This window comes from Triturus cristatus, chromosome 4_2 (assembly GCF_964204655.1).
Source record: "Triturus cristatus chromosome 4_2, aTriCri1.1, whole genome shotgun sequence".
Lineage (NCBI taxonomy): Eukaryota > Metazoa > Chordata > Amphibia > Caudata > Salamandridae > Triturus > Triturus cristatus.
Genome location: NC_140586.1, coordinates 972,243,726 through 972,260,050, shown reverse-complemented (window position 1 = coordinate 972,260,050; position 16,325 = coordinate 972,243,726). Strand labels below are relative to the sequence as shown.

The 16,325-nt window shown below is 48.2% G+C and overlaps 1 protein-coding gene across 1 annotated transcript in view; it reads left to right on the top strand.

Annotated features, from left to right (window-relative positions):
- LOC146839179 (CD5 antigen-like) overlaps positions 1 to 16,325 on the top strand; it is a 621,574-nt gene that overhangs the window by 50,049 nt on the left and 555,200 nt on the right. Inside the window, exon 2 of the mRNA XM_085603206.1 lies at positions 3,680 to 3,753. Coding sequence (XP_085459332.1) covers positions 3,690 to 3,753 — 64 coding nt within the window. The 5' untranslated portion in view covers positions 3,680 to 3,689. The remainder of the gene's footprint in view (positions 1 to 3,679; positions 3,754 to 16,325) is intronic.

Below are 16,325 nucleotides of genomic sequence, written 5' to 3'. Positions count from 1 at the left end.
TGGGACATCAGCAAAAAGTGGGGGGTAACCATAAGAAGCAAGAGGTTCATCTAGTAACGACAAGTTGAACTGCAGCTCTTTGTAGAATTATTTTGATATTGAATACTATAATATTCACTGCCCACTGCTAATCTCGTCCCATAATGCTTTGCAGGGCCTTTGGTTTGGATTGTATTTTTGCCCATAACTGTGCTTGGGGTGGTTCTCAGAGGATGGGACCACCACCGAAACGTTCAGCAAGATGTGCTCTTTGTTTTCTAGGCATCTGCTTGGTTTTCTCCCTAGGTTAGGGAGGATCTCAAAATCATCACCTCTCTCACTGCTTGCTAAATTTTTAATTTCTCTTTTGTGAACTGACTATATGCATTTTAGCATGTAAATACAGAGATACTTGTTGTTTTATCAAAAGTATATGAGGTCTTTGTTGACGGACCCACCCTTACTTTCATTGAGATGGTGGTAGGTAGACCCCGACCCCGGGGAGACCGCCTCCTTAATGGAGATTTCCATTATGGGTTTGACACTCTTTGGGGTACTGTTGCCTGTCATGATCTCCAAAGCAGTTGAGGAATGACTGCATGCTTTTGCCTATGGGGGTGTTATTCAGCTATGTAGAGTGGATTTAATCCTCTGAGTCCTCCCCGAAGAGTGGGGCCTGTCGCTCTTCCGTTAGAGGGAGGAGCTTTAATTCCCCTTCTCTCCTAAGTGCAGGGTTCTGTCTCTGAAAAGGGGCCTTCACGTAGGGGTCTTGACACTTTCTGTCCTTGGGGGACTCTGCTAATGGGAGGCAGGATTCTGCATTTTTTCCAGTGTGGAACCATCCTGGGATGACAGGATATATCTGATCAATGGGTCCTAGCTGTTGTGGCTGTTGGGTGTGCAATAGAGTTCGAGCTTGCTCCCATGGATACTGGCATTCTTTTGACTCAGGTTCCAGCAGCCGAGGGTAAACAGGTTGGCTCTTCTAGTTTGAATCAAGGACTTGATATCGAAGGGGGCCCTCTGCAGAGTGTCTGTTGCAGAGCATGGAGGAGGTGCCAAGTCAATCCTGTTTTGGTTCAGAAAGTGTAGGGGCAGTTGGGATGGTCCTGGATCTGAAATAAGTCAAGTTATGGTTGAGGTCTGTTTATTTTCGGTTGTTGACGATTCAGGCATTTCTTCCTATGATGGTCTGGGTGTTTTTTGGCCTCAATTGTATTGTATTGTAACTGCATTTATATAGCGCAAAGAACCCCTGACGAGACGTTGAAGCATTTTTTCGGCCAGTAGCACGCTACTCTGGAATCCATTAAGAATTAGTGTTGAATAAGTATAGTGAAATATGAAAGTGATTTGAGTGGTGGATATGTTAGTCAGGTATTTGTATGAAGAAGGATAGTTGAGGGATGGAAGAAGGAAAGAGGTTTGCATTTTTATAGCGCTTGCTACCCCTGAAGAGGTGTTGAAGTACTTTTTTGGTGAGTAACACGCTACTCCAATGGTTTTCCAGGATGCCTTCCTGACTGTCTCTGTCACAGTCCCCTCTCTACAGTTTCTGTGATTGGCACTGGGGATGGTAATTTCCAATTTTTGCACTTTCTTTTGGTTCATGTCAGTAGCTGAGTTGCAGGGGACCTCGTAGTGGAGATCTGTAGGGCTGTGACATGGGATACTCCATCCACTTTTTTTCATCACTATCGGATTGCTGAGTTGAGACGTCTGGATCAGATGTGGAGCACAGAGTTTTGTCTTCTTTGTATGTATGGTGGTATTTCTGTATTTGATCTGGGCACTCTATTACTCTGGGTGTTTAATACTCAGTTGTCCTTTTCCATTTACTTGCTACGTCTCAATGATTAAGAAGGAAGGCGATGGATGGACGGGAGGTAATGCGTCCATTACTTACCGATAATGGCATTAGTACTAGTCCTATTCCCTCGCCTTACTACATGGTCCCTCCCGCTCTCCCAGTACAGAACAGCTGTGTGTCTGGTTTGGCTTGTTTATGTACAGGACGAGGAGGGGGTGGGTGGTGTTTTAATTTAAAGAGGGGAGGGGTCTATTGGAGGCAAGGGATCCTGATTGGTTAAGAAGGAAGGCGAGGCAGTAGGAAAAGGAGCAATGCCTTTATCAGTAAGTAATGGACGCTCCATCGCATGGCCATCAAAGAAGGAGGCAGGGAGCACAAAGACAAAATGGCGGCATTTGTGGCAAAAACACACACTGGCTGCAAACAATGACCACCTCTGCATGAGCAACAAAGAATAAGACAAGGAAAACAAAGAACTAATGGCTGCATATGACAAACACAGACATTGGCCACACAGAATAGTCACTTCTGCATGTGCAGCAAAAAGAGTAGGGATGGAGAAGAAAGAACACACGCAGCCTACGGCAAACACACACACTGATTACTCAAAATGGCCACCACCACGTGGCCAGCAAAGACAGGGACATGGATAACAAAGAAGAGGTTGCCCTGTTCTGTCAGACCACTGTCCTCTCCCATGAAGAAACAACTTACTACATGGCAGGCAAATGATTGCAAAGATATTATTTACCCGTTCTGTCTCTGCCCACACACGCAACTGCTCTTTATCCACTACAAGCAATGGCAAAGCTGAAAATGAAATGAAGTTTGTAAATTCTCCAACCATAATATATTAATCATGTCAGACGTGCACAAACACACAAAATTGATGGTCAAGAACATGGCTTAAAATAAGGTAGACGAGAACAATGGAAGGTGTCTGGCTTCATGGGACTGGACTCCAGGAGCCACTGCCACCCGAGCCAGCAGCAGGCACACGCAGAGAAATAATAACATCTATTTTGCATGTCATACAAGGCTATCATCACAACCTGCAGTAGGAACATGTTTTATTGACATTCATTGTATTGAAACTGCAATGGTTACCCTTTGAACATGGTTGCTGTCCATATTTATTTTATTGGTGGTGATATTTCAAAATATGGCATGTCTGGTTTTACTAATGCGGTGACACCCTGATAAAGGCAGTAGGCCTGCCCCATTTAAATATCCTTCATATTGTGATGTTGCAAGAGGTATATATGTGAGTGTTGTTATCGTAGGTTCAGGATCCAAAGAAATTTTCATCCACAGTATTAGAAGTATGTTTCTAATAAAATAAAATAAATCTAAGAAAAAGCACTGTTTGGCTAAACATTTATTGAGTGTTATTGTTGGTTGCCAGAGGATTGAAATTACAAGTCCACACCTCCCCCTTGAGTAGGCCTTAGACTGCTCTGATTTGCTGCACTGAGAGAATCAACGGATGCTATGAGGTAACTGGTTCCCAGTAAAGAAACACATGTAGATTTATTACTAGTTAAGGCCTCATGCCCTTCTCAACTAATAACCACTTTTCTGTAATAAGTGCTTGGGATTGAAGGACTTACCCTTCCCATCTCCTTTTAAATGCTTCTCTTTTCTGAGCGTCAGTGCATTAAGGTTAATGCTGCTACACAGAAGGTCCAGGTTCCCTGTCAAAAGAGTGAGATGTACATTTTTGTTCCTCAATGTCCAGCCCATTCTTCATTTTTAATTTACTCTGGTGTTTATTACGACTAAAATGTTTGAAAGTGAGGTACTGGCAGCCACATAAATCCTGGGTTACTGAGAGATGGAGGATGAACCAGGTCAGTCTAGAGTAAACTAGTCCTTTCATTCTTTTTTCAGAGCCTCCAAGATGCTGGTAAGGAGTGTTTGCTTTCTTCAGATCCTGAGTGTTGTTGCCCTTCAGCCTGACTACGGTGAGTACAGACTGAGTCTGAGGAAGGGTAGTAATGTCATGTAATGATGATCAAAGGCTGTTGAAATTAACCTTAACCTGAGAGGTAAAGTGTGCAACATATAGCTCACTAACATCTAAATTGCTTCCAGTGATACAGAACTGGTGATGCAAGTCCAAACCGAGTGAAGAAATATGTAAAACATTAAACTATAAGATTAGTGTCTGCTGCGGAGCATGTATCTGAGCTGCTTCCTCAGATGAAGAGACACCAGGACTGTGCAAGAGAGGCAGCTTGTTTGTACTAGTAATTCATCAAGTAACGCTTCCAAACAAGCCCAACACCATTCACACCTGAGACCCCAAGGAGCACCTGGAGCACAAGGAACGCTTTTAATGAGCTGTCACTTCCACTCTGCACATCCCCCACTCAGAGACTGGGGGCATATTTACCAATATGTCATGCAGTGCAGCAAATCACCTTAATGCGTTGTGCTGCGTGACAGGAGAAGGGCAGGGGTGCACCATATTTAAGACAGTACTGCACATTCCTGCCTTTTCCTAGCACTGGTGCACAATTTGCTGCATAGCACCAACCCAGGCACCCGTGCACCATCGCTTTACCTAAAGCCATCTATCCCTACAAGTGGGCTCCCTCAGCAGGCACCAGGGCCTTGATACCCACAAGATCTGCATGTCCATCCACTCCTAGGATAATCCATCTATCCCTAGAAGTCGGCTCCCTCAGCAGGCACCTGGGCCTCGATACCCACAAGATCTGCATGTCCATCCACTCCTAGGATAATCCATCTATCCCTAGAAGTCGGCTCCCTCAGCAGGCACCTGGGCCATGAAATCCACAAGATCTGCATGTCCATCCACTCCTAGGATAATCCATTTATCCCTAGAAGTGGGCTCCCTCAGCAGGCACCTGGGCCTTGATACCCACGAGATCTGCATGTCCATACTCTCCTAGGATAATCCATCTATCCCTAGAAGTGGGCTCTCTCAGCAGGCACCTGGGCCTTGATACCCACAAGATCTGCATGTCCATCCTCTCCTAGGATAATCCATCTATCCCTAGAAGTGGGCTCTCTCAGCAGGCACCTGGGCCTTGATACCCACAAGATCTGCAGGTCCATCCACTCCTAGGATAGTCCATCTATCCCTAGAAGTGGGCTCCCTCAGCAGGCACCCGGGCCTTGATACCCACATAGTCTTCATGTCTTACCACTCTGGGGATAATTCCTCCTAAAGTGCTGCCAAGAACAAGTGGGGTATTTTATCTCTTCTAATGAAGTGGTTATTATGAGTGTACAATTACATTGTCGTTGACTTGCAGATGCCCCTCTTGGGGCTTATTTATGGTCTATGGAGGTGAACCCTGCAAGGGAGGCCAAAGTTTGACAAGTCCAGAAGAAATGATGAACTGTGTCTAAAACAGTTTTTGTCTGGATCCATCCTGAAGGTGCTGAAGCCAAACTCTACTGACTATGTCCCCTCAGTCCCCTTTCGTTGTTTAACTAGGCTGCCGAGGAGACTGCCATCTGCCTCCTTAGCATCTCTTACATCTGCAGGTCTGGCTCAAGCTTTCTAAACCTAAAAATAAACTAATATTTCACACTGAGAAAGCCCACACAGGGTGAGATGTGTCAGTGAATCTTAAACATCTTTGACTTTGAGCTGTTGAAAGAAAAGTGTTTCTTATAGTCTATCATAACTGACATCATCACTACATTTTGTTGTGCTCCTAATTTCAACATTCTGCTCATCTAGCTAGATTATCCTGATGAATTGTGTGACAAGTGCTCTCTGTGACTTCTGTTTGGCTCTGCAAGACTTCTAGGCGGTGTTGGACACAGTTGGTGCATCCAACGTAGTATTCCTTTTATCATGATTGGTTAACATGCACCTAACTAGGCCATTACGTGATTAATAGTTGATGCCGTTTGAGCTATAGTCATGGAGTACAGGCCTTTTATATGATTTTAATCCTCTACTGTGGCTGAGTATTCTTTTTTCTAACGGTATCCATAGTGGGGGAGGGGCAGGGTGACAGATCCATGTATATCTATGTGGAGATGGGATGAGCTGTGTAAGCTTCATGTGTGGGTGGCATAGGCCCCTGCTTCTGTTTGGCTGTACAGTTTGTCACTCTGTGACCCCTGTGCCCTCGCAGGCGGTCGCTCCCTCCACGCTGCTCTGCCGCTCGCCTGCCTGCCTGCTGACTTACCTGCTGCCTGGCCGCTCCCTGATTGCTGAAGACCTCCGCTCACCTCCTCTACGCCGCTGCCCTCCGCATCTTCCTCAGGTTCGCCTTCTGCCCGCAGCCTGCCGCCTCTGCCCCCGCTCCTCACCGGCCCCGCTGCCCCGGTCACCTCCGTGCTTCCTGCCGCTTTCCCGCCGCCGCTGACCCGTAGCTCCACCTCCCCTCCTCTCCCATTGGTCCTCCCGCCTCCCGCCTCCCGGCTGACCCTCCCTCCCGGCTCCTACTTATGACGCCCCCTCAGCGACCGCGCAGCGGACGCGCGCAGCGGGAGTGCCGATTGAGCGCCGAAGGTGCGCCAAAGGTAAGCCCGTCTGCGCCCGTCCGCGCCTGGACCGCGCCCAGTGCCAGACCCCCTGGTCCCCGCGCCCACCAGCCCCCCCGCAGGACCTACAACTTCGCCACGCTCATCGCACTCAACACCGCCCGAGCACCTGGATGCTACCAAGCGTCACCACGACGCACCCATGGACCCTTCGTCTGCCGATCCTGCAACTTCTCCTGCCTCCGAACAGGCACTACGCCCACCAAGACGGACAACAGCAACCACCTCAAGTGCATCCTGGTCAACACCCGCTCCGTCCACAGACACGCCGTGGAACTCTGGAACCTCCTCGACACCGCATCTCCAGATGTCGCCTTCCTCACGGAAACCTGGATGAACGCCTCCTCAGCCCCTGACATCGCCATAGCCATCCCGGACGGCTACAAGATCATCAGGAAGGATCGCATCAACCAGACTAGAGGGTGCATCGCCATCGTTCACAAAAGCACCATTCGCATCTCGACTGACTGCATCAACGCATTCAACGCCGCCGAATACCTGCACTTCCAGATCCACACCGACCCCAAGACTAACCTCAGAGGCACCCTCATCTACAGACCCCAGGGACCACGCGCACAGTTCAGCGAAGACATCACAGACTTCATCAGCCCTCACGCCCTCCCCTCCGCCGACTACATCCTCCTCGGGGACCTCAACTTCCACCTGGAGAACAACAACGATCGCAACACCACCGCCCTGCTGGACAACCTCGCCAACCTCGGACTCAAGCAACTGGTCTACTCCACCACCCGCTACGCCGGCCACACGCTCGATCCTCTCTTCTCATCCAGCAAGCACGTCACCTTCAGCCACTGCACCGGACTCCACTGGACTGACCACAGCTGCGTCCACTTCAGCTTCAAAAAGAACATGGTCCACCACCACCCGAAGCAGGTTCCCCACAGAAACTGGAGCAAGATCACCGTCGACCAGCTCACCACCTCCCTCAGCCAGAACCCACCCATCAGGACAATGGACCCTAACACAGCAGCCCTCGACCTCACGCAATGGCTGACCTCCTGTGCCGACGACCTCGCCCCACTGAAGAACCCACTCACCAGGCCCAGAAGCAAGAAGGCCCCCTGGTTCACCAACGAACTCAAGGACTCCAAGAAGGCCTGCCGCACCCTCGAGAAGGCCTGGCTCCTCGACAAGACCACCGACAACATGACCGCCCTCAAACTCGCCACCCGCAGACATCACCAGCTCATCCGCACCACCAAGAAGAAATCTCTGAAGGAACGACTGGACAAGAACGCCCATGACAGCAAGGAGCTCTTCAACATCGTCAAGGAGTTCTCCAACCCCAGCACCGGCAACAACGACATCACTCCCTCGCAGGACCTCTGCGACTCACTCGCCTCGTACTTCCACCGCAAGATCGCCGACATCCACAACAGCTTCGGCGTTCCACCCCCGCACCCATCGACCGAACCTACACACCCCGCCGCCATCCTCCAGACATGGACCGAAGTGACCCCCGAAGACACGACACGCATGATGAACACCATCCACTCCGGATCTCCGAACGACCCATGCCCCCACCATGTCTTCAACAAGGCCGCCTCTACCATCGCTCCCCACCTCCGAGACATCATCAACACCTCCTTTGACACAGCCACCTTCCCGGAGAGCTGGAAGCACGCCGAGCTCAGCGCACTACTGAAGAAACCAACAGCGGACCCGACCGACCTCAAGAACTTCCGCCCCATCTCGCTCCTTCCCTTCCCTGCCAAAGTCATCGAGAAGATCGTCAACAAGCAACTGGCCGCCTTCCTCGAGACGAACGGATCCCTCGACCCATCGCAGTCCGGATTCAGAGCCAACCACAGCACCGAGACCGCCCTCATCGCAGCCACCGACGACATCCGAGCCCTGCTCGACAACGGTGAAACAGCGGCACTCATCCTCCTTGACCTCTCTGCAGCATTTGACACTGTCTGCCACCGCACCCTAGTCCAACGCCTCAACGACACCGGCATCCAGGGGAAGGCTCTGGAATGGATCATCTCATACCTTTCCGGCAGAACACAGAGAGTACGCCTCCCCCCGTTCCGATCTGAGGCCACCAAAGTCATCTGCAGCGTCCCGCAAGGATCGTCGCTCAGCCCTACTCTCTTCAACATCTACATGAAACCACTCGCTGCCATCGCACGCCAACACAACCTCAACATCATTTCCTACGCCGATGACACCCAGCTGATTCTCTACCTCACCAGAGACCCCGACACCGCCAAAGCCAGCCTACACGAAGGGATGAAAGACGTCGCCGAGTGGATGAACATCAGCCGCCTGAAGTTGAACACGGACCAGACAGAAGTCCTCCTCCTGGGACCGTCGCCCTCTGCATGGGACGACTCCTGGTGGCCCCCGGCCCTAGGCACCGCACCCAAGCCAACGTACCACGCACGCAACTTGGGCGTCATCCTGGACTCCTCCCTTTCGATGACTAGACAAGTCAACGCCGTCTCCTCATCCTGCTTCCACAACCTCCGCATGCTCCGCAAGATCTTCCGATGGAACCCGACCGAGACCAGGAAGACTGTCACCCAGGCCCTCGTCACCAGCAGACTAGACTACGGAAACACCCTCTACGCCGGTACAACAGCCAAGCTACAGAAAAGACTTCAGCGTATCCAGAACGCCTCCGCCCGACTCATCCTGGACGTCCCCCGTCGCAGCCACATCTCGAGCCACCTGAGAGACCTGCACTGGCTCCCTGTCAACAAGAGGATCACGTTCAGACTCCTCACCCACGCACACAAATCCCTCTACGACCTAGGCCCAAAGTACCTCAACGACCGCCTGACCTTCTACACGCCCACCCGCCTGCTACGATCCGCGAACCTCGCCCTCGCCGTCGTCCCTCGCATCCAGAGAGCCACCGCCGGAGGAAGATCCTTCTCCTACCTGGCGGCTAAGACATGGAACTCCCTGCCCGTCCGCCTGCGGCTAACCCAGGACCACTTCGCCTTCAGGAAACAGCTCAAGACCTGGCTGTTCGAGCAGTAGCAGACCCCCTCCCCCTAGCGACTTGAGACCCTTCCGGGTGAGTAGTGCGCGATATAAATTCCATGATTGATTGATTGATTGACTCTTCAGTTTTGGTTCCCACCCCCAGATGACATTCCCTGTGTCTATCTGTTTCAGGGAGCATACCAAGGACAACATTTTATCTGGGGCGACAACCATTTTGCTTGCACCCTTTCCCATAGTGATAACTGCAAATTAGTCACACATCATTTGCTCCTGCCATGTTGTCGACCTGGGGGTAAAATTCTGCTCTGCTCGCACAGTTTTTCCCACTCTGTGTAGAAGACCGAGGGGAATATTAGCAACAAAAGGCGATATTTATCACCAATCGTTGTTTAGCGTGATCATTTTTATCGCCCTTGAACACTAAAATCTATTGCCATGTTAGCGGCGTATTAGCAACACGCTGCCAACAGGCAATAGCTTCCCTTTCCAGCGGAAAGGGCCGTCGAGAGATTTAGCGTGATGGTGATAAAAAGCCTCACGCTAACGTAAAAAAAGTGGCGATGGGCCAATTAGCGCCTGAATCGGATCTGTAATTGGCACCAGGCCTGCATCTCTCACGTTCAGCGTGAAAATACACTACAAAAGGCCTGCCAAGTAGAAAAAAAAAAAACATTTGTAAAATAGCAGAGGAGCCATGGATGAAGCTGGGACCAGTGCAGAGGACAAAAACAATCCCACAAATTCCCAGGAGGACAGCCAGAGACCCATGTGAAGGCCAAGAGGAAGAGGAATCCCAAGTTCAGCCAGCAGGAAAACCAGGTCCTGATTGCAGAGGTGACTGAACACCAACAAGAACTGTCTGTCACCTTCACAGTGACATTGGCAAGAAAAAAAGAAATAAGGCAGGACAGTGTGTCCAAGATGAATGCCGTCAGAGAGAGGAGGAGAACAGTGGACGACTGCAAGAAACGCTGGCATGATACTAAGTGCAAGACCAAGGAGAAACTAGCAGCCAACCTGAAAGCAGCAAAGACGACTGGAGGTGGGAGTCCAGTGCCACAGGAGGAGCTGGATGAGTTGGAGGAGCATGTGTCCCGAGTCATCAGGGATGAGACAGTGGTCGGAGTTGCGGGTCAGGATACTGCTAAACGTGACCAGGCAGAACAACAACCGGGTGAGTAACAACCAGGGACTTGGGGGACGGGGTGGATGGGCCCAATGGCAATCATGCACAATTAAATACATTGCAGTGCATACCCACAATTACTGTGGATCATGTCCCGGATTTTCATGTGTGTCTTATGGTCATTGTCGACATTGCTAAATTAGCATAAGCTTTGCTTGCCAATAACATTTTTAATATCTGTGAGCTTGAGCCATCGGGGTGGTTAATTTGACCAATAAATACAAATGCATGTCAGTTGCGTTTTTATAATGTAAAGCCTGGTTTCATTCTAACTCGACCTGACCCTCGTTATACTCTTAAACATTCAGTAACAACATATTCAGTGGGAAAATTATGCCATCAATGGGGGAAACGATCCACATTAGCATCTGTGCAACAACATCTTTCCCTCTTGTTAGATGATAACGATTTAGCTGATTTTCTCTTGGCTCCTCATAATCCGAGGGTCAAGAGATTTATGTATGCCTCTTACAATGAAATGTGGAAACTTTCACAGATGGAAGCAGCCTATGGACTGCACCAAATTGATTAAGCAAATTTAGAAAAAGTCCTTACTTTAGTGGACAATAGTATTGACACGCTTTTTTCTCACATTTACACCTTGGATAATATTGTTTCTTCCGTCTGGACTCCAATGCCATCAATGATACCTGTTTTTACTCTTCTTTCAAACGGCAGTTACCTTATTTTAAATATCCAAGACTGCTGTGGTTTAAAAGCCGGGATCCCGTATTTAGCAACAGTTTCCCAGCGCGTGACTTTCTGTAGCAATGTCCTTTTTGCACCCCCACGCGAGAGTCTAGATAGCTCACGTTGGCATTCCATTCTGACTTTGAAAACAGAGTCCAAAAATGTGAGCAGGCTCAAAGCTTTGCTATTCCAACAGGAGTTGGCCCTGACTTCCGCCCGTGAAACCTTCGAGGTACAGGTGGCTCGGACCTCTGGTGAAATACAGTCCCTTCTAAATACCAACCTCCCACTTCATTTTCGGGAGCTCCCAAAATAATTAATGCATCTGGCACTACGGGCCTTGCACATTTTTTTAAATGTGTGGGATCTGGTCTTGTGTCTTCCTTTTAGGCTATATTTGGAGTAAAACCTGCTTTTATTCATTCCATCTTTTCTAGCTCCTTCGGAGGTTTACCCTTAATATTAGCACTAGCAGCTGGTATCCGGATTCTCATAATAGTGCTTCGAAATTGCTGCTCGCTTTGTGGCACTACACAGACCCGTCCAGCTACAACTGTACTGTGAGGGCCTTCACCAGCCTTTTGGTTGCTTGCCTTTGGCAACGCTTAGCGTCAGTTACATGTTGACTTTCCGCTTTGCATAATATACTTGCGTACAGCCTGTCCTTTACTGTCGAAGATGCTCCTTCAATTGGGTGATGGATTTATGCCTATCAAACACGTGGTGTTCAATACCTGATTTCTGGCGTTTGATGGGTCCCGTAGAGGCGCACTACGAGGCTTTTTTTGCGGATGGTCAACTGACACATGCAGCTTTACCTGGAATCTTGGATGAATGGGATATCTGTGCAGCAGCACAGCACTTCCTGCAACATAGTTTCATCAAATACCAAGCAAGTTTACCGATTCATCTTTTGGGAGCGCCTGCTTAAGAGGAACATGCTTGTTCTTTCAACTTACTTAATTGGATGTCCTCACTTTTTTCCACCGATGACAGGGATGATCTATTGGAAGGGATTGCATTCTTCTGCACCCAAACCTTCATGGATTGACTGCCTTACACATCACAACTCGGTTATATATATGCTGCTATTGGTCAAAGAGCCAGGTCTTGAGTTGTCTCCTGAAGGTCAGCAGGTCTTTGGTTTGTTGCAGGTCGAGGGGAATGGTGTTCCAGGTCTTGGTGGCATGATGGGAGAAGGACCTACCTCCAGGAGTGGTTCTCCAGATGCGTGGGACCGTGGCCAGGGCGTGGTCAGCGGAGCGGAGATTCCTGTTGGGTACGTAGAAGGAGAGTCGACTGTTGAGATAGGCTGGGCCGGTTTTGTGGCGTGCCTTGTGTGCGTTGATCAGGAGCTTTAAGGAGATTATTTTGTCGATGGGGAGCCAGAGCAGGTTCCTCAGGTGGAGGGTGATGTGGTCGCGGCACGGGACGTTGAGGATCAGGCGTGCGGAGGCATTCTGGATTCTCTGTAGTCTGCTGATGAGTTTGGACGGGGCTCCGGCGTAGAGGGCATTTCCGTAGTCGAGTCTGCTGCTCACTAGGGCCTGGGTGACTGTTTTCCTCATGTTGGTCGGAATCCATCTGTAGATCCAAGATTATTTTTTGGGCCCTCATCCCTGCGAGACCTGGCATAGCTGGTGGCCGCAGGATTTTTCCCCCCCTGGGTCTTCAGTGACCGTGGTTAAGAACCTTGGAGTCAGAATAGACTCCTCGCTTTCTATGAAATCCCAGATCCAATCTGTAGCAGGGACCTGCTTCGGGATTTTAAGAATGGTGAAGAATTTTCTACCCCTGCTTTCTGTCCCTCATAGAAGAATCATAGTCCAAGCTTTGGTTACCTCGAGTTTGGACTATGCAAATTCTTTGTACTTGAGTCTTCCCAGCTACTTGATCTCCCGTTTGCAGGTGATTCAAAATGCGGCTGCTAGGGCCATTTTTCTGGCCGCCCCTAGGACTCATACTTCCCCTCTTTTGTCCTTTATGCATTGGCTGCCTGTTCAAAAGAGAATTTATTTTAAAGCTCTGATCCTTGTGTTTAAAGCTTTTAATCAGATTGGGGCTCCTTACTTAAGACATAGATTCCCCCGCTATATCCCTCAATGTACTTTGAGATCCTCTACCCAATTCCTGACTTCTGTTCCGAAAATTGCACTTGCTCGGGTCGGAGGCCGCTCTTTTCAGGCGGTCGCCTCCAGTCTATGGAACAACCTTCCTTTGACTCTCCGTCAGGCTCAGGATCTAATTACTTTTAGAAAAATGCTCAAGACATGGCTTTTCCAACTTTAATTTGCTCCACTGGCATCTGTTGTTCGGTGTATGCTTTTTCTTTTGTGGTTACGCGGTTGCGTGTTTGTTTTCAGTGCCGGGACACTCCTGGGAGTAGCCGCGCGCTCTACAAATACCCAACATAACTTAACATAACATAACAACTCGGTTGTCATGGGTATATGTTATTCCCTTATGCCATAGTACGAATACATTTTTGGGGGAGAACTTTCACTTTTTCCCAATTTGTTTTTTTTTCTACTCCAAAATTGTGAACTTTGTTTGGTCTCTTTTCTCTACGTCCTAAGGACCTACCAGGGGGAAGGTGTCGTGTGTTTCTTAGTATCCTTGTCGACTTTGCTAAGTTAGCATAATCTTAGCTTGCCTCATGCTTTTATTTTGCACATGTTACTAAATGCTTTTGTTTTCACGACACTCTGTCTGCAACCTTCGCATGTTAAAAGTTGTTTTAATGTTCTCTGCCTCTCCATGAGCACGGTCTGAACATAATATGCAAAGTCGTTAGCAATGCCTCTTGTTGTTTTCTTCTGATTATACTATTCTGGTCAGTCCTTCGTGCCTAGACATTACATTGTGCTCATAGCTGCAGTGTTAGAGATTCGTGCTTTAATATTGCACTGCAACATGTTTTTTGAGACACTGAGAGAAAGCTGTTGGAGAAGAGCCCTGCTGTTCCTATGATGTAACCTTTACATCCAGGCTTTCAGGTAGGGGGTCTGCTGACAGCGCCGAGAGATCTACCTTTATATAAAATGAACTACTTCTCACCAAGGGGAGGGGGGGCCTGGCCTAATATCCTAACGTTTCCCCAGTCTTTATGAAATGACTTCTCCTTTCGTATTCTATGGTGTTGTAAACATGCGTACTGTTTTAAGTTAATGCATTTTTCTACTGGTAGTGGCTCGTGTACTTTCTTGCAGAGCACAATAGTTAAAATAAAAATTATGGACTATTTCAGTGACTCTATCAATTCTTATTGTGGACAAGTGTGAGTGAGCGAAAGAGTATGTCTTGTTCCAGCAATTCCTGAGGTGAGTCGGGAGTGCTTATGTTCTGGGTTGTCTAATCATTTCGTATCTCCTTGATGTTTGTAGGAGACCGAATGAGACACTATAGCTAGTCGATTGGGTTTTTGGGTACTAATGTGATAGGTGGTACACACCTATTCACTGAGGTCCTGTTTTCTTGTGCATAGTTCTGCGTATGTGCAGAATCCCTACAATAGGATACACTTGTCCATGGTGGCATAGACACATATCATCCTACTCAAACAATACATTGCAAGACACATATTTGCGGGCACACATACTTGGAAATGTGCACAGAAAACTCAGCCCAATATAGTCCAAGATCAACATCAGACCACAAAATAAGTGCTACATCAAATGGCAAAGTGGCACATTAACTTGAGATGCTTGAGGATGTCAGAATTTCCCCCTTGCCTCATCACCACACATATACAAATCATCTGCACAAGGACGCATCTCTCTGTGATGCCTCTGTCACGAGTAGGCATGCCACCACCAATCTCAGCACACCTGCAACATTGTGCACGTGTGTCTGAGTTGTGTGCAAGGTTGTGTATGTGCAAAAAAGTCAACCCATATGCACATGCACATTCCTGCACACAACTCAGACACATGTGCACAATGTTGCATATGATCAGTCACATTCACAGTGCATCCTCATTTTGGCATCAAAGACAGATACGTCCTTGTACAGAAGATTAGTATATGCGTAGTGATGAGGCAAGGGGGAAATTCTGACATCCTCACGCATCTCCAGGCAATGTGCCCCCTTGCCTGTTCATGAGATGCAGGCCTGTGTACACCAAGTGGGGAAGCATCTAGTGAGTCTGTATACAAATACATCTTGCTAAGTAACATTTCACACCCATTTTTCATCTTTTACCCCATTTCACACCCATATTTCATCTTATATCCCATTTCACACACATTTCATTATTTAACACACCGGACACACTCAAATAAATCATTTACCACTAACGACACACTACAATTAATGATTTACACAAAATGACAGCAACATTTTTTAATTTGTTACCACAATTTACACCATGAAAACTCTACTTCTGCACAATTGACACACTAAAAAGCATCTCTGTACTGAGGGACATACCTACCATTAATTGACTATTGTGATATTATTTGCACTTATTGTGCAACGTACACGTTTCAGAGAGAGTAACATGCAGGCAGGGTATGTCGTTTGTGTTTTTTGTTTGCACAAACCGTGATTGGGGTCATTTTGCACTGATATACATTTGATAAGGACTGTCATAATGTGACGTGCTCAGGTGAAGAAATTGTTTATTATTCTGTTCCTGCTGCATTAACTGTGGGGTGTGATTCACCTGCCTAATCTTCATCACCATCCTGGTCATCGTCCGGTGCAGCAGGCACTTGAATCCATGGGGCATTGGTGGGCACACATATATTGTGCAGTACACAACATGGTATTATGATTTTGTTCACCATTTCGGGGCTGTACAGCAGTCTGCCAACTGTGATGTCCAGGCAACAAAAACGTGACTTTAGCACGCCAATTGTGCGCTCCACAATTGACCGTGTGCATCTCTGGGCCGCATTATACTGCCTTTGGGCCTGTGTGGTGGAGTTTCGGAGGGGTGTCATCATCCATGAGCAAAGTGCATATCCTTGATCACCTGTAATATGTGATGGAGAGATGTGTCCATTAGTGGTTATGCATGCTGTGTTGGTAGTGTTGATAGTTTTGTGGTGTGTGATTAGTGCTCTTTTTGAATTCATGTTAGCCATGTGTCGCCTCTGACTATTTACCAGCATCAATGCTAATTACATTACCTCACAGTTGATCCTC